General features: G+C 29.9%; 1 protein-coding gene across 1 annotated transcript; it reads right to left on the bottom strand.

Moving 5' to 3' along the window:
• Positions 1-1,017: 1,017 nt before the first annotated feature.
• LOC124538023 (FMRFamide-related peptides-like) lies at positions 1,018-26,557 on the bottom strand. Its single transcript, XM_047115024.1, has 3 exons — positions 26,511-26,557; positions 1,853-1,999; positions 1,018-1,606 (listed from the first exon to the last, which is right to left on the bottom strand). Exons 2-3 carry the CDS (start codon positions 1,981-1,983, stop codon positions 1,168-1,170), a joined length of 570 nt encoding a protein of 189 aa, XP_046970980.1. The 5' UTR covers positions 1,984-1,999; positions 26,511-26,557; the 3' UTR covers positions 1,018-1,167.

Below are 26,557 nucleotides of genomic sequence, written 5' to 3'. Positions count from 1 at the left end.
TATATAGGTGCTGAAATAAAGGAAATCATTATAATGTCCATTTAATATGACTTTATTTCAAAATAAAACCAGTCGAAACATTACACATTTATGCCATTTATTTTATTATATATTAACAATTTTATAGTTCTATATTCGATATCTATTCTTAACACAGAGAAATATATGAGTCTATATCTATATAAAATTCGGTATCCTTAGCCCAGCCTTAAAACCGGATACATGTACCAATTGTTCAACAAAGATGTTAATACAGATCTCAAAATATATATGACTAGCCAAGTATCAATAAGCTACTACTTGCTTTGAAATGTCAACCATAAAACAACCTAAATAACAAAACTGTTTATATAATAAACAAAATCAGAGTCTTATATAAATAAAGTAGTACTTCAGAATAAATATTGTGCATCAAGCTAGCATCGGAAACAATCATAAATCAACAATAAATCGCTCCACAAAAATTGTCACTAACTTATAAATATCTATAGGGAATCAAAGAACGAGAGACAGAGAAATTTGCAAGAAGAGTGAGTGAGATAGCAAATAAATACTTCAATAATTACAGTTTTAGTTTTAAGAAACTTATACAGTCCATATACAATCCTTTATCGTCTTTAGTGCGATCGGTTATGTTCGTAAATACGATGTTAGCCGATGCAAAATATTTAATTTGAAGTGCTGTAATAAAATTTGAATAGGTACATACTTATGTTTGTGGATAAGACATTTGATGTGAGATGAAGTGGAAAAGCGTATCTTGCTTTATATATGAAGAATAAACATCGATTTTCATATATTAAAATTTTATTTTAAAACATCATATTATTAGAATATTTTTATGTAAATATATAATTATGTTTAGTAGATTAATACTAAATTATTCATTTTTATAAAATGACAAGAGCGCTACCTAAATGAAGTACAAAATTTTTAATAATCGGTTAAAATCATTATTTTTCATTAAAGTATTTATAGAGTAATTGACTTTTTAATAGTAAATAATATAAACCGGTTATTTAAACATTAAATTCTTAATAAATAATTATAAAATAAAAACAAAGTAATCAATCTGATTCTATTTTATTTAAGGTAATCGTAGTTTAAAACTTTGGCACAAAAACATTTTGAGAGATCACGTCTGGTTTTGGAAGTATCACAAATTAATTACGATTGGCAATCAAGACAATTCGCCGATCTCTTCTTCCTCTCCGAAGACTCTTCTAGATCAATATCCCTGGTCAACTCCTCGCTGTCCCTTCCGAGTCTGATGAAATGATCCCTGGCCCTGCTTTTCCTTTGAGGGTATCCGCTAACAACTAAATCTGAACCTTGTTCGTAGCCAGACTTATCTTCATCAGTAGACCTCCCGAGGCGGATGAACTTAGGGTCACGTCCCAATCTCACGAAGTTGGAAACACGTTTCGAGACAGGGCTATCGTACTCGTCTTCGTAGGTCCTGAGTAAGGATATGAGGTCGTCGGTCGTGAATGAGACGGGTTGAGATCTGCCAAAGCGGAGAAAGCTATTGCCTCTGCGTGTCGGGCGTTGGAATGCGTCTCGGAGATCACTGGCTGATGGTTCCGGTGGGTAAGATCTTCCGAATCTAAGATTATAAATTTATCTATTAAAGATTATCTATATACAATTTTAAATACAAGATTGACAATTACTATGACCTTGAGCGTTGACAATTTAGCACTTTATAATACAAAATATATTAAATTAAAATAAATTAGGAAATAATAAACTCAGATCAATAAGATTCAAAGTAGTCATTATTATGTATAGTGACTGCACTATGTACTGTGACATGTGTAGTGTGGAATAAATAAAACATTTTTCGCCTCACCTTATCATACTCCTGTCGATAGCACTCCTACGTCTAGCTTCAAGGTCTGGCGATCTTCTGACGGGATTAGACATGACGCCAGCGACAATGCAGATGAGCAACACCAACATAATACTCCTGTTGTTCCTCATGGTGTCTGCTTGCGGTCTGAAAGAAAATACTGTTTACAATTTTGACCATTGTAAATTGAACTCTGTCGAGTCACATCTATAATAAAATACATTACTGTGGGTAAAGTAATATAAAATAGTACTTTTCAAAGATTTTCTATATAAATAAACTAACAGATTAGTCAATTCGATTGCGTCTGATAACGTGAATAAAAAAGCTTGAAAGGTGTCAAATTAAATCGATTTTTAATCGACAATGTGAAGACACCAATCGCTTCGATTTAGTAGTTATTCGACTAAGCGATAAGAATCGATCATCACAGAATCTACCGGTAAATATTATCTTAGTTCTTCAGGTTAGTGGTGTGATGTATATGTTAAACGTTAATATTTCTTGTGTTGTCTATTCGTGATGGCCACTGTCCATCGAAAAATGTAATTACAAAAAAAAAACTTTCGTATATATATTTTTAAGCATATATTCGTGCATATAAAAAAACCCTAATAATTTATCAATAACACATGTGAATACGAGATGTAGATATTACATACAGTAGTAATACAACGAAAAATAATGTAAGACATAAAACTAGTTCCAAATAATATTTTCGTAAACAATAAAATTAAAACACATCCTTGATGCAAGTTTCGTGCGTCAAACCAAACATAGAATCGGAATTTAAAAACATTGCAGCTTTCCCGTGAAGTTAACCAGAATTTCCTGCTACCTACGATGTATAAAGGTCGTGAACTGGGGGAAGGTCAGCTTGGCAGACTCGTCGGCGCCGAGAGCGACCATTGCCGAGATTCGTAAGAAAATAAGACACAGTGATTGAAATATTGAAATTGTTAGCGCAGTGCGTATATTTCGTTTTATTCTTATGCAATATTTATCTTTATCAATAAATATTTTTTTTAAATTTGAAATGTCATCTTAATAAGTCAAATTATGAAGTCGTTCGAAGTAACAATGATTGTCTTAGTAGAAAATATTGTGTTATTATTTTGAAATTTACACAAATTCGTACACTCACACACGCATAGAAAAATGTACATAATACTGAATAAATTATGATTGATATTGATGTCGTTAATACACAAATTTTGTAGTATTTTTAGTATTAATATAGCACCCGTGCAAAGTCGGGGTGGGTTGCTAGTTTTTATAAGAAATACTAATTAATAGGGATTTATAATATTATTTTCCAGAGTACATTTGTTAAAATGAAATAGTTTAAATTATAAATGAAATCGTAAATAGTTTAAAAGATTGTCGAATTTCTTTTTGAAACTTCCTGGAATCTATGTAGACTGCACAGCGATCCTGAAACGAGTATCGGCAGAGCAGAAGTAATTCGATAAAGTTGAAGCCACACGTAAAATCTAGCTCAGCATGTAAGTAGGTCTGGTATATAATTATATTTAATACTACTTTTTTGAGGGTAGGTAAAATTTATGTTTAAATTTTGGTATTGCTTTTGTTTATGGCAGCTCACACTCAGCCGAGATGGCCCAGTGGTTAGAGCGCGTGCATCTTAACCGACGATTGCGTTTTCAAACCCAGGCAACCACCTCTCAATATTCATGCTCGGCTGTGAAGGAAAACAACGTGAGGAAACCTGAGGTCTAATTTCATAGAAATTCTGCGACATGTGTATTCCACCAAACCACATTGGAACGTAGTGGTGGAATATGTTCCAAAATTTCTCCTCAAAAGGAGGCCTTAGTGGGGAATTTACAGCTGTTGTTGTTTGTTTGAATATTTTAACGTATAATGTTGATTTAAGTAAAAGAGACTAAGCTGTATCAGTAGTACATTACACTCATCTTTCTATATTGAAATATTAAATAATATTTTTGCTCTTAATGATAAGTGATACAATGTTACAAGAAAACAAGTCGTTACGTCTTAGTTCCCACGGTTGGCGACGATTCGACGGTGGAATTGAATACATTTCTTACAAATTAATTGTCTTTAAGGGGACCATTCCATGATAGCTTTAAAGTCTGCTATTTTAAAATAGCCTGCCATTTATGCATATTTATTAATGCTGAAAAGTTTTTATATGTTTGAAAGTGATAATAGATATTAGTTCGATTTAAAAAAATACTTTTTTATTTATAAAGAGGCTATATAACATCATGATGACTCAAGGACGGAACAATAACATAAAACGCGGTCGAAAACGCAGATCAGTAGTCATAAACAAAAATGTCTGAATATTTAAATGTACTATGTATCTACAAATAACAGTACTTTTTCCTTCTTTATTATTTTACCAACACCCTTGATGTCAGTCGTTAGGGATTTACATTGAACTGATTATAAAATAAGGTCGTTCCCTAAGAACTATGTGCAATACCAATATACATATAAAATAGCATTTAATTCGACAAGGTTGTTAAGTGATAATTGGTGAACTAAACAACTAAACTAAAGTTGTCTTTCGAAATAGACTTAGTCGTAAGTTACTGAATGTCAATACACCAATTTAACGTGTTTAATTGTATTGATTAATTGTTAAACAAGCAAACAATTCTCTCACTTCAAGTTTCGCAGACTTATTCGACTTTAATATTTATCTGTATTATATTTAAAGTCTATTATCGCTTGAGAGATAATACTATAAGATTGTAATCGTGCTAAGAGTACGTATAAAGAACAAATTCGTCGTCTCCTCGTCTGCAATGGCATCGTAAAGCCTGAAGCTTAATATTTAAGTACATTTGTTTACGATATTGATTATACAGATGCATTGAAATATGGCGGTTCTGCCATAAACAATTCGTTTATTACTTGTATTTTTTAAGGTTATTACTGAGTAATATTGTTAAGCAAGTCTGCATGTATATGCTAGTACTTTGTTATTGGGTGTGTTCGCGCCTACGATTTTTATTTTAATAATATCTGTGTTATATATACCTAATTTAATGTAATTTTAATTAACAAAATTCGTCATATATAAAAAAAAAATTACAATATTCAAAAAGAAACAGTAATGTGTAAAATCGAATGTTCTATGATCTTCTTTTGTTTTTTTTTTAATTCACTTACTAAATAATGACAACGAAACAATGTATAATTTATATTGCAATAATATCAAGATTATACTAGTTTTAAAGCAATTTTTTGTTTAATTGAGTTCGGTTTATTTTAGTTCGGATTCCAGTGTCTAAGTAATAGACAACTTGTAACCAGTTAGTTTTGCGTTTATGTCGTAATATTCAATCATCTATGCGTTTCTTGGCAACTGTGTTATTTGTGAACGTTTAAGGTGTATTTTCAAAACAGTCTTATTATTCTCTATTAATATATTCTTTATTGACGGATGAAAATGACGATCGAAATATGAAATCGGGCCACGATACCTTTACGTAGAATATACAATTGCACAGAATAAGTACATTGAGCACACAGGGAATATATTACAGAAATAGTGCGCATCAGAAGCAAGTGCAGTCTCTATTCTTTCTCTCTTATAATCTCACACGATCGGTAAGAGATTTCATTTCAGACAACTTAATTTATATTCGACTTTTGAACTAGTTAAATAATAAAGGGCGGGACCCAAAATAAGAATTAGTCAGAGTAAAAGTATTTTATGTTCGTTAAAAATCTGAAATTAAGGTTGAAACACGAATTTTATTACGTTCTTCGTTTTTAAATTTTACATTTAAAATAACTCTTTTGGTTTTAGTAATATTTTTTTTACAAATAAACTCCTTTAATATTAATTATAGAATATAAATTATGTTTAATAAACACTACAAAGATTTTATCGAATAATTATTAAAAATAATTATTATTCGCGTAGTTTAATGAATACAATACATAAATGAGGTGATCTTAATTGGGATTTTGTTATTTGATTATAAAATTAAAATTTATAGGTCATGAATTTTTTACGTGAATTTAATTATTTATTCAATACTAAATTTAATACGCTCGAAAGCCAAACCAGATGTTAGGTTATTAAGATATATCCTGTTCTATGAATATCCACTGATATGCAAAGTTTAATTATAATGATGTACAAAAATATGTGATATAATGTTACAGGAAAACAACTCATTACGTCTTGGTTCCCACGGTTAGCGACGATTCGACGCTGGAACTGAATACTTTTCTTACAAAGTCATTAAGTGACAATATTAAATACAATATTACAGTCGAATAGTTTAAACGTCACCACCAACCCGCATTGAAACAGCGTGTTGCAATATGTATGTACCAAACCTTCTCCTCTAAGGGAGAGGAGGCCTTTAGCCCAGCAATGGGAATTTACAGGCTGTTGTTGTTGTTTAAACGTCACAAACAAACTTACTTTGGCATTGATAATATAAGTGAGGTTAGAATAAATTTACGAATAAATTTTGAGGAAAGAATAAACGCTATACAATGAAATATCCGCCCACGATTCGAAATATCACTTTTAGAGTCGTCCCTTTACATTGAACGTATCGAATTACATAAAAGGAAATGACATTTTATATTTGAGAGTTTGATTTGTTAACAGCTTTCCAGTGTTTCAATTATGTAAGTAATAATAATGTGCAAATAGATTTAAAATAAATAAAATAAATAATAAATAAATATGAGACAACATCACATACATTACTCTGATCCCAACGTAAGTAGCTAACGCACCTGTGGTATGGAAAATCAGAAGTAACGACGGTACCACGAACACCCAGACCCAAGACAACATAGATAAATAAAATTTTAACAAAAAGAAAAACCGACTTCAAACAAAACACTATTTTAAAACAAATGAATATGCACGAAAAAGTAATAAAAATAATTGCGTATTCAACATATTTTTTAGAGTCTTCCTAAGTTAAATGAAATGAAAAAATATTAGACTACTTAAAAGTCGATTAACGATTATATCATGTAGTTATAATTATTGTTATATTTGGAGCCGGTGTCAGCCACGGTGCCCTTGCCCCAACAATCAAAAGAAAGAAGCGATACGAGCCCCTTGATTGATCCAGTATATTATTGTGTAAAAGGTAATTTGTAAAAAACATATTTGTCAAAGTATTCTCGTATTGTTTTTTGATAGATATACTGTAGGGTTTTATTGGCTGACACCGACTCCAAATATAACAATAATTATAACTACATGATATAATCGTTAATCGACTTTTAAGTAGTCTAATATTTTTTCATTTCATTTAACTTAGGAAGACTCTAAAAAATATGTTGAATACGCAATTATTTTTATTACTTTTTCGTGCATATTCATTTGTTTTAAAATAGTGTTTTGTTTGAAGTCGGTTTTTCTTTTTGTTAAAATTTTATTTATTTTTTGATTTTAAGTGAAGCTGATGTTGACTAACTAATTTTTTTTAATATGGATAGATTAAACGTTCCGTTTATATGAGTCAGAAACTACTTCGAGGACAATTTCAAAGGAAACTTGCGAATAAAGCAAAAATAGACTTTCGAAAATGCGGATTTAATACGTCACGCGGCGTAAACTACAAGGATCCCTCGAAAGAGCTGTAATCGAACTCAGCAAAAAAACTTTGAAAAAGACCAACTATATTTCGTACATCATATGACATCACATCACATACACAAAATTTGATTAAAGATAGTAAGAAATTCTGCCCCATATCGCACCCTAACTGCGAGCCGTATAGGAGTTCCATCACTACATAGTATAAAACAAAGTCGCTTTCTCTGTCCCTATATCTTTAAATCTACGCAACGGATTTTGATGCGGTTTTTTTTAAAAGATAGTGTGATTCAAGGGGAAGGTTTGTGTATATAAAACATGAACAATATAGTAAAGAAACACTGATAATTTTAGAAGTTTGCGATGTGATGTCGTATATAAAAAAAATCTGTAGTATATTTAGTACCAGTATTGCACCCGTGCGAAGCCGGGGTGGGTAGCTAGTTGATTATAATATTCGACTATGATAATTACATAAACATAACCAAATTACGGAAGGTGCCTCAAATATCCAAATGACCTATAAATAAAAGATTCGACCGAGTATCGCTAACGTGCTCCTCAGAATTGTTCCGTTCCCTTCCGTTCCGTTACTTTGTCATGGATCCTGTGCTCAGAACCTTACCAAACTTTCACCAAATTACCCTTGAAGTATATATTTTATAATAAAAAAAGAATTATCAAAATTGGTTAACGTGATTTTCAGTTATTCACCTATTTGTCGCGCATATACATAATGCAAATTTAAGACTTATGTCGTTTTCACATGGATACCATCATCGGAAAAAAAAAATAAAAAAATGGGACCCCACGGGAAGCACTACCTTTCAAACAAAAAAAAAATTATCAAAATCGGTCCACCCAGTGAAAAGTTATGAGGTAACAAACATAAAAAAAAAAAAAAAAAAAAAAAAAAAAAATACAGACGAATTGATAACCTCCTCCTTTTGGAAGTCGGTTGAAAACTAATAATCTCCATAGACTCGGCCGGGAATCGAACCCGGGACCTCGAGTGGCGTACCCATGAAAACCGGTGTACACACCACTCGACCACGGAGGTTGTCAAAAATAAAAAAATCTCAAAAAGAAAGTCTTTTAGTCACCATCGTCCACAGATATTGGTGTTAGTAGTACATCTCCAACGCGCCACCAACCTTGGGAACCAAAATATGATTTCTGTTGTGTCTGCACATTGCCCCAACACATCCTTAATCTATATTAATATTATAAATGTGAAAGTAACTCTCTCTGTCTGTCTTTCGCTCTTGTACTACCAAACCAATGAACAAAATTTGATGAAATTTGGTATTAAGAAGCAAAATTTAACTCCAAGGAAGAATATAGGCCACTTTTGGCCTAACACATGACAACCGAAACAAGAGAGAAGCCTCGGGTGTCTACTAAGTAGTAAAATATATTATAATTAAAATATATGTTGTGTTAGACTATTCAATGTAAAAGGCTATTGACTACCTCTTATCACGTTACGAGCCACGTGAAAGGAGCAGTAACTTGGGTAATACCGCATATCTAGCTTATATTGCTAGTAGCTTTTTTTGAACGTATATTCAAAAACTAACCAGCCTTCCTGTCACTAATGAGCAATAAGACAAGAGGTTTATATCTCGTCCTGGTGAAAGACCTGCATATATTGAAAGGAATAGAAAAATATGTCTTCACCAAATTGAGGCAGCGCAGGATTAAGATCTAAATATTTTTTTCTTACTTATTAAGAAAATATATTAGGGTCTACGCTTAGCAGTGAGACATTCATGGCATATATTTTCTTATTTTTATTAATTTCTCTTACCATCCCCTCCCCCAGTTTACCTGTCAAATTTATATCCCTGCAAAACCAGTTAAATTCAGTTTCAAAAAGGAATTATTAATCAATCGACACCTGATTGGAAGATGTTCTTAAGCGTCAGTTCGAATGTACACTACTGATTTGACGGCTTTGAGGTAACTAAACTCGCTTAATTTGTGTAGTACAAGTCGTCTGAATAAGTCAGCATTTGATTTAATGTTAATACGATCATATATTTAAGCTTCATACTTATTATATCGATTCAACTATACTATAAACATACATATATAACTATATAATAATACCTGATATATTAAATAATTCTACATGATCAGCATTTTACGTTCAAATATCGAATTAAATTCAATTGTTAATTGACCTTTTCTTACATTATTATATATACGATGACGATGGATGAAATAAATTCAAATATTTATCCCAAATCGCGTTTTAAATTTATGATTCCACTATTTAAAAGATGTATGTTGTCAAATATACGTACAGCCTACATTTGTTTTTATACTACATACATTCGTAGGTACTTATTACAATACATATGCAGATTCTTTTAATTAAGTATAAGTAACATACTGATCAAATTAGTAAAGTCTATCAACTTTTAATATATGGATTTCAACTAAAGGTCGCGAGTTCTATTCCAAGCGAACACCTGTTACATGTGCTTGATTTATGTGTTAATGACATCATGAAAAAAAAGCATGTAGCAATACTTCATATCTAAAGTAGAATAGCGTGGTGGACTATGCTCTCAAACTTTACCTGAAAAGTAGACCAAGGCCATTGACAGTATATTAATTACTTTACTATTTTTAAATGCTAGTCGTATATTAATTTACTTAAATCAGAAACGGTAAATGTTAAAACGTTCGTAAGAACAATTGATTATAAATTGAAAATACGTGTAACATTTTGAATATAAATTCATAACATTTTCAAGTTGAGCGCTAAGTCGGTGAGCGGAGATTGAGAATAGTTCAAGCCCGCGGCCACTTCGATGAACTTCCGAAACGTCTATTTGCCACTTTCGAACTTTAAGTTGAATAACTTAATATACAACTGATATTAAATTAAAATAAGTTATCATTTTTGTATAAATATTAATGTAAATAAATCTTATTACAATCTTTTTAAAGATAATAATTTTAACAAAAAGAAAAACCGACTTGAAATAAAACACTATTTTAAAACAAATAAATATGCACTAAAATGTAATAAAAATAATTGCGTATTGAACATATTTTTTAGAGACCTCCTAAGTAAAATGAGATGAAAAATATTAGACTACTTAATAGTTGATTTACGATTATATAACGTAGTTATAGTTATTGTTATATTTGGAGCCGGTGTCACCCAAGAAAACCCTAAAGTATATATATCAAAAACAAAACGAGAATACTTTAGGAAATATGTTTGTTACAAACCTCCTCCTTTTTGAAGTCGGTTGAAAAGAGCAAAGTTGGAGAACAGTATATATCATTCGTAAAGTGTAATTGATTACTAATAGAAATATATGACTTATTAATATTTGAGTAATCATAAATTAGGCATTAGTTAAACGTGTGAGCTCATTTACAGGTATTTTGATATGCTTCGTTTGGGTTTTGGGTAGAGTAGTAGTAGAGTAGTATATGTGATGTAGAGTATTTTTTGTCCTGCTCTCGTACAGTAGAAGAATTGAAACAGATGATTATTTTTCTGCGTAACGTTTTCCCGGCCTAATGACACCAGGTTTGCAAAGTTTTGAATAGTATTTTATAGTATCTTATAGTATTTATCTCTTCAAGGCTTATTATTCAGATCTTTATTAAAGTCACTAAGATGGAAAAACGGAAAAAATAAACTATTCTAGGATATGTATGTAATTTATCTTTCTAAAATTTGATATTACTTTCGTAAATGACACCGTCTTTTAATAAAAAACTGTATTACTGGCTGGTGAGAACTTAATTACATTTCTCGAAATATCCAGTTTGATTTAAATTTTGAAAACTACATGACTGTATACAAATAGAAGCTTAATTTATGCTGGTATAGAGGAAAGTACTCATCACTGTTAATTTTAAATTTGGAATGATCACATGATTGATTAAGTGGTTTGAAATGTTTATTAATATAAAGTAACATTAATATCAACTAACAATAATTATCAAACATATAACAACCGAAACAATAATACTGAATAATAAAATCATATTTAATAACAAAGATATAACAGCCTGTATTACTGCTGGGCTAAGGCTTCTGCCTTTGAGCAGAAGAAGGTTTTTGAGATAATTCTCCCTCGCTTAGTGCATGGTAATAAATACATGTGTTGCTGAATTTATTAAAACGAGATACATCCAAGTTTTTTTTCGATGTTTTCTTTCACCACCGAACACGTGATTTTATATAACCGAATTCGTGACAAATTATAAACACAAACCAAGCTTAGGTGGAAATTGGGTAGTGCTTGATTGGGTTGGAACCCGCTATCATCGGTTAGATTAATGCTATCCAAGCATTGGGTCATTTCGTTTTTTTAATTATTCAAATATATTGTTATACTTGTGTCATTTAACCAGAAACCATTGCATAACATAGTTTTAGTCAAATTAAATTCTGTAGCAGCTTATACCCTGTCCTATAGAAAGGATAGTTTTAATCCTCTAGAAAGCTCCAAAGTATACCAAAACTACATAATTGTATACTCTGTCGGTCCCCATATTAGAGCTACGCAAGCGATGACGAGTATACAACGCGTCTTACATATAATACCTGTGATATAAATTGACCGTTCCGAAGTTAGTTACAAAGGACATCACATGAAATTAACAGTAATGACGTAAGCGCCACATGTGTATACTGCGCATACGTCATTATTGTTAATTTTTACCATTTATATGCGAACCGTTCAGAAGTTAGTTACAAGCGGTGGTCAATTAGGATAAAGACACGACTACACATGTTGCGCTTACGTCATTATTAAATATTGTTAATCTTTACAGTTTATATGAACATTTAGACTTCAGGATAGTCATTTTAAATTGTGCAAATGTATGTCGTATGCATATCGCGGTGACATACGGCGTACCAGATACGTGACCTATGTACGACCTCCGTGGTCGAGTAGCGTGTATATCGGTTTTCATAGGCACACTCGGGTTCGATTTCCGACCGAGTCGATGTAGAAAAAGTTCATTAGATTTCTATGTTGTCTGGGTGTTTGTGGTACCGTAGTTACTTCTGATTTTCCATAACACAAGTGCTTTAGCTACTTACATTGGGATCAGAGTAATGTATGTGACGTTGTCCAATGTTGTGTGGATAGCTACACACGTTCAAACATCCTACCATACTCCTAGTATATTTTACTTCATCTAAACACAAGTTATTCATAGGAAATGTAGAGATATCAGATTGTCATTGCACATATAACTAGTCAGGTCACGTCTATCGAGAATATATAGAATATTATTACACAGCAGAGACGTCACAGTCACAGCATCCGTTCAGAGACAATACCCGTGTCGCCCTTTGTGATACGAAATGAGTGAATACACAATTATATCACACTTTAATCCTCACGAAACAATGGGTTTTAAATAAATCTTTTGTTACAGTTATCGTATGTTCTCTGTACGCGAAGTCAGGGTTCAGAGTAAACAGCTCGCAACTGTTTTCGCGTGTCTTATCATTTTAGTCAAATATATTTTTTTTAATAAAGACTGGTTCAAGTAGTAAATCAGCGCACACTTGAGCCTTTTTAAAGCCAAAAGATATGTTTTGATGTGTACTCAAAAAACCGTGATAACTAAATTGTCATGTTTTTTTTTTGTGAGTTATACGTGCTATTTATTTATTTTTTTAATTGTATTATATATATATCTTTATATTAAAAAATATGCATGTTGATTGTGTTGTAATTTTTTTTGTGAGGGCAAATTATAAGTCATACAATTAGATAGTACATCGTTTTAATTTAAACCCATGAAAGTATTTTTAAAATATCAACATAATAATCATAAGTTTTATATTTAACATATATAAAATTATGCCCTAAATACTTGTCTACGCTAAAACCATATACATCTGAATTTAAACCAAAGAAACTTAGATTGAATATTAAAAATAATAAAAAACGGTCCGTACACATAACAACAACAGTCTGTAAATGTCCCACTGCTAAGCTAATGCCTCCTCTCCCTTTGAGGAAAAGGTTTGAAACATATTCCGTAAACATATGTACTGTAAGAAATATTAATCATTCCTTATATCGCCAATGCATCACCAAATAATAACCACACCTTACTTAACACCCAAGTGCGACCGGCCTTGGGAGCTAAGAATGCTAAGATGCTACATAGCGGGGGAGCTTATGATGAGTATGGGTACCCAAGCATGCTGTCATTATACGTTGTACAGTATCAGCGTAATTCATGATTATGGTATTTAAGTAAAATGATAAATGTTGTTAGTGTTTATGAGTGGTCATTCTTTGGTTCAGAAATTAGCCGATAGGCTGGACTGCGGATCTATTTTTAGCGCTAACGTTTTTCTTATACATATTTTCGGGACCTCATTTTCACCGCCGGAAACGTTGTGGGTGAAACGAGTGTAACGCGCATAAAGGGTCCGTAACAAATGGTGCTTATAATATAAAATTAAAATCTCCGAGTTTGGCCTTGGATTTGATCTTTCGAAATTTTACATTATAAATTTTAATGCGAGTTCCCTTGTTCTACTTTCACGGCGCAACTTTTAAACCGAAAGTCGTAAATTAGTTTGAATGGATGGGACATGGGGTACAGATATATAAAAATATTATATATGAGTGCAAATTAAGATATAGTATAAAATAAAACACTATAAATAGTCAAGACTATTTATGTCTTTTCGACTATAAATTCAAAACTATATTCGTCGTACGCTATAAAGTGGATTTATTACACATGGGTAATAATTCCGTTAGATGTATAATATATATTCTCGTCTTGTATAACTTATATCATAACATCTAGATATGGAATTTAATACTTGCTATGCTACTGATATTGCAAGAAAATGTCCGTTCTGTATCTCCCTTTTCTAAAGACGTTTTCTATTGACGTTTATTAAATAGGAGAACATGAAATTCACGCTACGACAATTGTCTATATTTCCGGTGCAGTTGCAAAGTATATATAGAATATTCTGTTCGAAATTAATTTTTAAAGTAATATTTTAATAATAAAAAAACGGAACAACAAATGCGAATACCGATTGTTTTCTCTCAATAAATTTATGAATGAAATGACTTGACGTATTATTTAGTACGTCGTGATGTATTTTAAAAAGTCTAACATTTTGTTATAAAGTTATTTTTAGTTTTTTTCTGTGTTTTATCAAATTGTCATAAATATACAAAAATCCGTCTGGCAATTCGAATGTTTTGTTGTAGGCTGTTTTACTTTAAATTATAATATTGATACATTTCTAACATTATATCACATATTGATATTCAAAACATGTACCATAATGTAAAAAAATTGCCTATGTCTATATTCCATATAAAAAAATTTATATAAAAAAATATCATTTACGATTATATGTACGAATTATATATATTATATACGAATAACACAGGGATCAAACAAATACCAATTTTCAGTTACTTTAGCCGTTACAGATTCACTATTTATTATTATAGGATCATAAGATCGTAATTTAATTATCTTTCACGCGCATTAATTCGGCAGAGGCAGAATTGGGTAGTGTCAATTTATTTTTATTAATTTTTATAATCCAGTAGTTTAATATTATTTTGTCTTTGAGAACGTTGCCTATAAATTATGCCCCTTTTTTGACGATTAAAGATGATTGTGAGTAATTATTTATATCTACCAATATTATAAGTGTGAAAGTATTTCTGCATATATGTTGTTTTTTCACGTCCAAGCCAGAATCGATTTTTTTGAAGTTTGATAATGCTTATCAAATTCCAGTAAATGTTTGAATATCAAGAAACTTTGCCTAACACCTGAACCTTTATATTCTTTTATACTTAAAACGTAAGTGTAATCACAGATTACTAGTTATACGAAGAATTTATATCAGATTTAATAAAATTGAATAATCATTATTATGTATTAGTTTCAAAACTAGGTATTGTTGTGCCTACAAAAGAATCAAATTAAAATTTACTTTAATCAAGTAGCTTAAAGTTGTAATGTCATTTTCCAAGCCGAAATTAAATTGAAGATATCTATTGGAATGAAGATTCGAGAACAAACATAAATCTCACTGTTATCTTCTGACAATTAATTACATAGTTGTGTGTTAAATACAAATAATTTATTGTGTATCCCGCACGACAAATAACGAACAAATTAACGGCTTTTTATTATTTGAAAAACTTTATCCAGTAATGTATATAGGAGTAAATTAAGGGAGGTAAAGTTAAAATATAATTGCAATTTAACTTTTGCGATTTTTCAATCGAAATAACCTGTTGCTTAGATAATTAATTTATAGTTTATACCGCTGTATACCCTGAGTTCTTGAGTTCGAATCAAGGATCGAATCAAATATTACGAAGTCATTAGTTTTAATTACCTTTCAAGATTATTTAAAGGTAAGATTTTCTAAAGGTTTAAGAATTTTTTTTATATCATATAGAACACATTAAAGTGTGTTCTGTGAGGATAATGTTTCGCTGAATGAAATATTTCTATTGAAGATTGGGATTCAAGCGATTTCATTCAATTCATCTTTTTAAAAACGAGATTAAGGTCGGGATGAATTAGTAATGTCCTTCGCTTGATATAAATTGAATGTGTGGATTTAAAGTCAGATTGGTTTTATGTTTGTAAAGTATTTTTGAAATTATTTCTTCGGATATAAAGTTTGCGTCAGCGTAGCGCCTTCGTTATTAGTTCGTGTGAATACGTGTGTTTCTTAATTCAATCGTAAGTTTTAAATTCCTGAACAGATTTACATGTATTGTTAGAATCCCAACATCATCCTGGGTAATACCGGCAATGTTTTATTTAATTCAAGTGCTCGACTTTTTATGCATAATAATATTCCTATATAAAAAATATTATTTACATATAAATATTATTTACATTAAGTATAACATAACGATATAAAGCTAATTTTGAAAGTTCAGTCTATTTTTAAATGGTAAAATACACTAAGTTAAACTTTATATGCTAATGATTACTAAAAGTTTGCAAATAATCAACGTTGGTAAGTGTTCACCATAGTCTATAGACATATTTTTTTTAATTTTACGTCTTCATATTATAAAAACGTTTTTACTACGTTGTTATAATATAAACGTAGGTGTGTTATATAAGCAATTTATTATCATATAATATAATTGGTTACAAGATTTGGCTAATCGGTTACTTTATGAATGTCATTTAAAATACTTCTTTTTCAAAGGAAAACGTTGAAGAATATTGTTTTTATAAATATCTTTATGATGAACAGTTTGCTTTAAAAACTGTTTATTTACTTGCTTTTTTTGCAAAAAATTTAGTTCAGAATGATTTTGTAAATCGACCCCAACAGTGCTGTGTTTTAATTTGTTTGCAATTAAGCAACGCGTACAAGTTATTCATGAAATATTTTAACTCTTTGTTGTTTTGAATTAAATTTCTCGAAATTTTCTAAATTCGATTACGTGACGTCAACTTGCATGTTTATGACGTAGGCGATTAACCTTTTAAGAGCACTGTAAATACGCTACATTAATTTTCCTCGATACAGCTATAAAAGGCTATACATGCTGTTATATAGAACTTGTACATTTGTTGGTTAATTGTATATTTATCTTACTAATATTATAAATTCGAACGTTAGGTCTTAACGGATTTGTAGATAACACACACATAACAATAATTAAACTATCATTGCTATTTTACGAATTAGAAATGTTTTCTTTCAAATAATATTGTATATACTTATGATAAACAGTTTTTAATTAAATAGTGATGTTTTAAGAAAATTTATTTTAATATGAAATTTCAGTCTTGAAAACACATACTATGAAAAGACTTGCTTGGTTTACATAAATAGTTGTCGATAAGTTTGTTTCAATAGTTGTGTTTACAATCATGACATTTAATTTTTTATGTTTTTTTACAGTGCAATGATGCAGTATATTTGAATTTTAATTTATCGAACTTATAGTTCTAGTGCCTTGATTTTTATGAGACGTTTTCAAACCCAAATAATTTGATATTCTGCTCTACGTAATATATAATGATTGAGTTATATATGTGTCGTTTTGTTTTGAAGTTCGAAATACAAATGTCAACGTAAAAAAAACCTTTTCGCAAGGGATCGTGCGAATTGATATTTATTTCGGACGATAATCGAGATATAACGCGCGTGTCTCGTTATGGAGATCCGCTGAGATTTTGTACCGTTTCATTTGATAATCTAATTAATTCTCATAAGCGTTGATTACTTTTACACCGTAGTGACACACATTTTTGACAGGAATAACATCTAAAACGATACCTTGGGTATAGGTAACTTGTACTAAACTATTTTTAATAACCATTGAACTACTGTTGTGTTTCCACCAACCCGCAATGGAACAGCGTGTTGGAATATGTTCCAAAACCTTCTCCTCAAAGGGAGAGGAGGCCTTTAGCCCAGCAGTGGGAATTTACTTAAATTTCAAGGTAAATCGTTTATGTATTTAATGTATTCGTTTCTCATCATTAACGGTATATTTAATTTATACCGTTTAATAATTTGTATCTTAAATTATTCAAATTACAATTTGATGCATATTTTTATAACAAGTTTACCATTATTATGTCTTAAACATATAATACGTTCAATTTACTGTAAATTGAACATTCATCGTGAGGAAAACTGCATGTGTACAAATTCATAGAAATTCTGCCGCATTGGAACAGCGTGGTGGAATATATTAAAAACCTTCTCCTCAAAGGTAGAGGAGGACTTAGACCTGCAGTGGGAAATTTACAGGCTGTTGTTGTTACTGTTAATATCAGTCTCACAGACACAGTTGCAACCCGAATATACATATGTAACACAAGGCAAAGAAATGTTTGTATACATACTAATATAAATCAATATTAGTTGTGTTTCATAATTTATTTCAAAAATTTTATATTTATATACTTAACGCAGCTTTATAAGCGCACCCTTTGCCTTCGGCTATAATTAATGTTAAATCGTAACAAAAGGTATCGGGGTCCATTACTAATTATCTTGTTATTTCGTTTATCACACGGGCTTTTTGTTACGAGAACCTCAAAGCTAAAAGCCAAATGTGTTTTATGATGTCCCTTATTTGTGACTTTAATCTTTAATTATAAATACATTGTCTTTGTTTGTGTTAATTTCGTTTTAGAAGAGTTTAAAAGTGCAACAGATTAAAGTTATTGTTGTATGCAAAATATAAAATACTTAAATCTAGCGTACGATGGTCTAAGTAGAGTCTAAATAGCATAGGATAACTGACTTAACACGATCGATAAACGTCAGAAAGGGGTATGCAATATAGACTTTACTAAAATTATATAATTAAAAGTACACGTTACAAGATAAGTAATCAAAATATTTGTTAGCAGAAGCGGACAAAGTCGTTTTTTCTGTCCCTATATCCATATGTATGCTTAAATCATTGAAGGTACGCAACGGATTTTGATGCGGTTTCTTTTAATAGTGATTCGAGAATAATTTTTTGTATGAAATACATGGACAATTTAGTAAAGAAACAGTGATAATTTTAGAACTTTCTACTATGATGTCATATCATTGCACCCGTGCAATGCCGGGGCGGGTGCGGGCGCTAGTTTAATTATAATGTATGGTTATTACGTTTAGCTAAAAACCTTCTCTGAAATACGTTGAATATATTGGTGCATGCAGTAAAATTTCATGTCAAAATTTGCAGCGGTTTCGCGTGATGCGTTCAAACAGCGATATTTTCATAGATATAACAAACAACAATAACAGTCTGTTAATTTCCCACCGCTGGCTTAAGGTCTCCTCTCCCTTTGAGGAGAAGGTTTGGAACATATTCCACCACGCTGTTCCAATTGGTGGAATACACATGATAGACATAAACATATCAAATGTTTTTCTTCGATTTCATCAATATGGTATTTAGTTAGATATTTGGTTCTCAAATATATATTGAAACTGCGATTGCGCCTTTATAGGTTAGGTTAAATCTTATTTATTTTTAATTTCGTATTTACATATAATAAATTTAATTTAATAATATATAATATAAAATCTTTTAGGTTAGATTCGGTTTTTTCCTGCGGTGGCGTTAATACATTATCGATAACTTAAGCATTTTCATTCATAACGAAATGTTAAATTTATTTAGATGTTTTAAATATATTCTGACTATTTAAAGAAAAGTATTACACAATTCAATTAAACTACATCGAATTTACCCTCAAATTAGCAACAACTAATATTGAATAAGAAATGCAAACTTGTTGCTTATTTTTCTTATATAATAATCATTTATATTAAGGTTTCATTTTCCAAATAGATTATAATAAAAATAATTTTTCGAAATAAGTATTACTAAGAATGTACCCACATATAAAAATAGTGTATTTATCACATTATGTTTTATACAATACTATCGCGTGGATCTAGACACGCGGTACCGTTAAAGCCAAGTACTAGTAACAGTAATGGCGAGCAGCACCACGTGTAATATTACACGAACCATTTGGAACCACTTTTGACCTCACAGCTCAAAAACTGTTTGACATAAAGATGTCAAATTTGGCTCATATATTATGGCTGGCGAGATACATATGTGCTCCAAATTTAATACACACATCTTAAACGGCTATTTATATATTCATGTCCAAAAATCGCAATTTTTATCACTGACTGACCTATAGATCAAAAACATTTTCCACTTCCAGGTGATCTAGAAAGCTCAAATTTGGAATAGAGGTAGGTAATTAGGCGAATACAAAGGTAATAATAAAACTGCTAAATTTTATCATTTTATGATAATTTTTCATTTTATTGGTTTTATTAGGATCACTTATTACGCACACGATTTACTACGTTATTAATAACTGGGATTTAGTATTAATTGATTATATTATACAGTCTATACTTCTTCAGTATATACTTGTCAGTTGTCATTTTATTATTACGATAATTTCTTTTTCTGCTTTCTGTTGGAAACTATTCATCGAAAATAATAATTCGTATATCTGGACTAGTCAAATCAGATTTAGGCTACAATATATTATCCTAAGTTATGGAAATAAATGATGTTTCATGTAGTTATAAATACATTTAGGACTGGCCATAGAACTTGGCACCCATGTAGATCTCACTTCGTTTGTCGTTGAAGTCAACAACCAAGGCTAATATCTTAATATTGTACTTGGCTCTCATTTTACATTTATGTTTTTAATGGGTTAAAATTATTCACCCTCCTGTTCTAAATTACTAGACATATAATTGGCTGTGTGTTGATAGTCAGCCAGGATATTTATTTTTATTATATAGTCGTGCAAAGCGGCCACTTGAAGTTAAGTGATAGCCACCGCCACATACCTTAGCCTCAATGTACCTTGTAATTATGTCCCTCGTGCAAGTTACCCTTCAAATTGGAAAATAACGTAATTCACAGTTTTGCCTTTTGATCTTGCAAAAGGCCTACTATCGAGGTTCTAAAATGACTTGACTACCTGTACCGACATTATATGATTAGGATAAAGGTTTAAACGTTTATATTTTAATTTTAAAAATCATATTTAAATAAATAGTTAATAATGTACAGGCGGGTTAAGTAAAGGTTCGTCACTATAAGATATATTTTCGTGTGCTCAATATGAGCGATAATTTCCTTTACCGATTGAGAATGACATATTGCGTCGCAATGTCATTATTAGTCACGAGTACTATGTAAGTTTAATTTAATATGCAGTTGTCTGTTTAGTATTTTAGTTTCAAAAGGTACTAAGAGTTTACGACTTGATGAAGGGATTAATTCAAAAACTTTCTTTTTCTCTTTTTGTACTGTCATTAGTTTCATAATTAAATTATGTATACAATGTAAAACAGTGTTGAATAACGAAAACGCAAACGCTGCAAAATATATTGTGTTTTTCAATGATTTCCTTCATTTTATTGAAACTTGCAATTTGTTAGTTTAGAATAGTAAGCTCAGTAACACTTGTATGTAATAATTTTGTTATTATTTTACGATTTACCACTGAGATTTTAATGTATCATTTTGTAAAATATAGACTGATGTATTACTGAATTACTCACATATAAAATATATTTAGTAGATTCGTTTATCCACACAACTGTCTAGAAAGAATAAAACTAAGCTGCCATTGCTTTTTTTGGGTACGTTTGATAAAGGCGCGTCTTGTAAATTGTTAAAAAACTGCCATTGTATTTCATAAATCCGAACTTGTAAGTTTAATTTAAGTTAGTAGTTAACTTTAATATCTATGTGGTATTGGGTGATTTATTTATAAATTAGAAGATAGAAATGTTTTTGATTTGAAAGTAAATAGTTTTAAGTATTTTAAATTCTTGGCTTTCTATTTAATCTATTTCACTTCTGTACATAAAAAATATATACATTTTTAAAGAAAGGGATTTCTTATATTATAGATATAATATATTTACCTAAAATCAGAACACACGTTAAAAAAAGGCCTCACTTTAAAATTCATATACGTTCATTATATGAATATATATCCTATACTTTATGAACAGGATTATATGAATGTGAGAAAATTTTGGAGTTAGCATTCGTTTGATTGACGAATAAAAATAACTACTGAACATTTGGCAAGACCTCTTGATAGAAAAACATCATATTTTTCTATCAAGCAGATAAAGTTAATTATAAAATAATGTTTATATTTTATTTAATCAGTGGAAAAAATGAGCAGTGTAGTTTTCTTCGCGATAGAGTATCTATTTAAATTCAGAGGCTCGTAACAGAGTGCTTAATTAAAAAAGGTAAATTTTCTATCTTCATTTTAATAATACTTTATTAGTGTTTATGTAAAGAAATCACGGCCTATACGTACTCTGAGTATTTATTTTACGGTGACACAATAAAACCTACAATACAATTCATTAATAATAGCACTTGGGGTACGTGGGTGATACTTAATTAGTTTCTTTGTTAACGTATTCGAAATAATCCGATATTTATAGCAATTAATAGTAACTTTGTTAATCTAGGGATTATAACCGTATTTGGTATGATCTTGTAACGTTCTGTGGTTGTAAGATTCCAATTAAGAAAGAAATACATTAATTTTACATTAGTCATTAATAATTTGGTAATGGTTAAATGGAGTAAAGTAAAAAAGTAAAGTAATTTACTTTATAGCCTGTAAATTTCCCACTGATGGGTTAATGCCTCCTCTCCCATTAAGGAGAGGGTTTGGAACATTTCCACCACGCGGGTTCCAATGCGGGTTGGTGGCACATGTGGCAGAATTTCAATGAAACTAGACAAATACAGGTTTCCTCACGATGTTTTCCTTCACCACCGAGCACGAGATGAATTATAAACACAAATTAAGCACATATGTATAGTCGTGCTTGCCTAGGTTTGAACCCGAATTCATCGGTTAAGATGCACACGTTCTAACCACTGGGCCATCTCAGCTGTAAAAAATGGAGTAACCAGACAGAAACTTATCTCATGAATAAGCTCTTAACTTTTTTTTGGTGTATTTTTGTCTCGCAATGAGCGAGTACACCCTTATTCAATAACAGAGCATAACTATGTTATTCATATTAATTCCACTAGTTTTTCAATTAAATTACGAATTCATAATTAGGTATCATTATGTTTATCGTTGATTACGATTCGTTGAAGAGGAATTCTTGTTACAACCAAAATATTTTTTACTATCATATTAAATTGCTATTAAAATAATGTTCCTCGATATAACGCAGTTAAGTTTATAATTCAGGCAAATTATTTGTATGTATAATCAAACTATATTAAAATAACGGATTCCGAACTGAAGTATATATCTGTATATTAACAAATTAAATTATATTAATTCATTATTTAACTATTTTATATTTTCGTATGGATATAATTCATGGCCGAAAATTCTGTTCAATTTAGTTTTTTCAAAATTACAGATGCATCATTATTTCGGTTTTAGATAAATACAGCTTAAGAATAAAAGATGAAGTAGAGTAGAGCGAAAAGACAAGTTGAATTATAACGGGAAGAGAATCATAGCATCGAAGCCTTGAAAGTTTGTATTATGTTATTAAATTTACAATCCAAATATTAAAGTTACAATCGCATACTTAATGATTCAAGCAAACTGTATGTCTTAGTTAAACGAATACACGAACATTCTTAGAAAGTTCTTATTCTACTTCTTAGCTGTTATTCTACTTGACTTCAGCGGAAAGAAAAGTAGAATTGTAACGGGAAGAGAATCATAGCATTGAAGCCTTGAAAGTTGTTGGAAAAAGATTGAGATTCGTTCGTTTTGATATTTAATTAAATTGGTAGTAACAATCGAGTAGTTAATGTTTCAAACAAGCTGTATGTCTTTTTGAACACGAACATTCTCAGAAAGCTGGCGTCGGGCAGACGACCGACCGCAAAAGCATGTCATGCAGGAAACGCACTGCGCCTACCCAAATAAATGGGATGAAGACAATACTGGACGAACTTGAGCAAATATTTACGATTAATTTCTTTTAAATCTTCAATCATTAACAATATAACTTATATCTTGACCTGAAATGATTGTAATATTATTTATTAATTATAATTATACACATGATTTTATTTCACGGCGATAAAATTTCGACATATTTAAAAAAATCAAATTTGTATTTCGTTTAAAAACCAAACTTGTATAATGAATAGAATTTTAAATCGTTGATCTATAATCGGAGATGTTTAAAAGGCATGACTACTACAGGATAATTAAAAGAATATATTTATGAAGTTGATCTTAGATTTAAAACAAGTAAACTATTGTCTTAGCTAAAAATAAACAAAAAGTAATTCCATTCTAAGAGGGACGGTTCTCTAATTAAGGTATTTCCCGCTCATTGAAACGTATTTGCATAATTATTTCAATGAAACCTAAAGTTCAACTATTTTGGGACTAAATTTTTTATATAGCAACACAGTCATACTATCAAAGTTTAAATTCTTAAAACCGACCTTTCGATATCGTCATTAAAAATTTGAAGGAGACCCGTCGCTTTCTTTTTGGAATACACTACTTAGACAAAATATTTATCTAACGTCACAGATAAAGGTAGAGGACAATTAAATGGTATTATCATATTTGCGACTGTATCTTTAATAACACACAAATACAATTACATTAAATATCTCAATATTTCTATATGGAATTACTTCACTACTAACTACTATTGAGTACAATATTCAATTTTGATTGGAGGTAGGATATACTTAATGCACGAATTATTCCAATAATCTTATTTACAGATTTATTTGCGGTAAATATATAAAGTTAAGTGATAAAACTGTCGGTAATCGCATTTTGTGCAGTTGTCATAATATTACGAACTAATTATAAATTTTAAATTTGTAGCACCATAACGTAAACGTACGTGTGGGTCTAAATAATTTTAATCTTCACTGAAACGATTAAAGTTGAAATTTACTTTTGCTGTTAACAATCTAATATAGTGCATCAAATTTTATTTGTTTTACTACACAGTTCAAATGAAAACTCATTTCCTGCTTTTAAAGTTTTTATGTATCATTATTTTAATATATTAAAATCCATTATGATTATTATTTACTATTGATTTATAGATTAAGCTATCAGGACGGTCGTGCACATTATTACAAAGATCACACAGTGATCAGTAAATACAATAGATTAATTAATGAAGGCTTTGTGTTTTCGGTGGGTTGCGGTTTTCTATTATAGGTTACCTGTTAATTCCCGTACATTTCAAACGTTATCAATAGCTATCATCTTTTTATCTTCAATAACAGCATGTCTGTATGTGAAATACGTTATTGATAGACTCGAAACAGATTGTATTGTGAACACATATTATATTTTCTTTTCGATTACTAACGATTGACGAAAAATATTTCTTTATATGTTATATTTATTTCTTATATAACAATTATATTAAATAATTGGATTGAACGCTGTTTCATAATAAAACCTTGCTGTCTATGTGTTGTTTTTAAAGAGTATAGTTTGTAATATATTTATTGGCGAGTATCTCGAGAAACGCTCATCTCTAAATAGCTTTTTTTTTGTTTTTATAAACAATATAGTTTAGTTTAATCTATAATTAACTATCAGGCTTAATTTTTATATCGCACAAATTCCAATCTATTTTAATGACATTAATCTTTTTTCCCTTTTCATTTTTTTTCTAATAATTACTTTTAGTAAGATGCGACAGGCCACGAGATTAAATTATCAATTTTAATTATTTTACTTAAATTTCAAATAAGTTAATTAAGGATTGAGTCAAACGTTTTGATGACATGTATCTTAAGTATCAAAAGAAATATTAATTGATGGTAATATAAAAATATTATATACATTTTCATAATTTATTATAAAAATGTATATATATAATTATATAATTTATTATTCATTTTAATATTTTAAAATTTTTATTGTATATTTTTGAATAAAATTAACTATAATAATTGAAACACATTATTGGTATTTTTTTTTTACACAATAGCATGATTAAATTACGATTATTAGATTTTCTTCATTATCTTTCGTTTAATAAATCAAACTGTAATAATTTAATTATATATTAAATAACTTACTATTATTAAATCTAATACCAATTGTTTTTTTTAGAAATCATAAATTAAATCAAAAGTGTGCATATAAAAATTATATACTAGTATTCTTGATTTGTTCATAAATATGAAGTTTATAACTATTTTATCATATAGGATTTAAATTCATTACATTTTAGAGTGTCTCGTTCGTATTCTTGTTTAAATACAATTTTTTTTGTACTTTTATATATTTAGTGTATATTTCGCATTATTTTATTATCTATAATAATATTTTACGATATTCGACTCTTAATAATAAATAAAATGTAAATATTTGTAATACGAGATAATTTTCAACTTGTCTGCGTAAAATTTTGACACAAAGTTAAATAAACTGCACCAAATATTATTAAGAATTACATAAAACAATATTCACTATACAAAAATATGACTAAACTCTACTAAACTAACTATAAAGGTATATAAAAAGTTTCCAACTTACGTTTACGTCCGTGTTACACACGTAGGACCTATACTCTTAGAGTTCAC

Source organism: Vanessa cardui, chromosome 19 (genome assembly GCF_905220365.1).
Source record: "Vanessa cardui chromosome 19, ilVanCard2.1, whole genome shotgun sequence".
Classification (NCBI taxonomy): Eukaryota; Metazoa; Arthropoda; class Insecta; order Lepidoptera; family Nymphalidae; genus Vanessa; species Vanessa cardui.
This window is presented reverse-complemented; position numbering and strand designations above follow the sequence as displayed.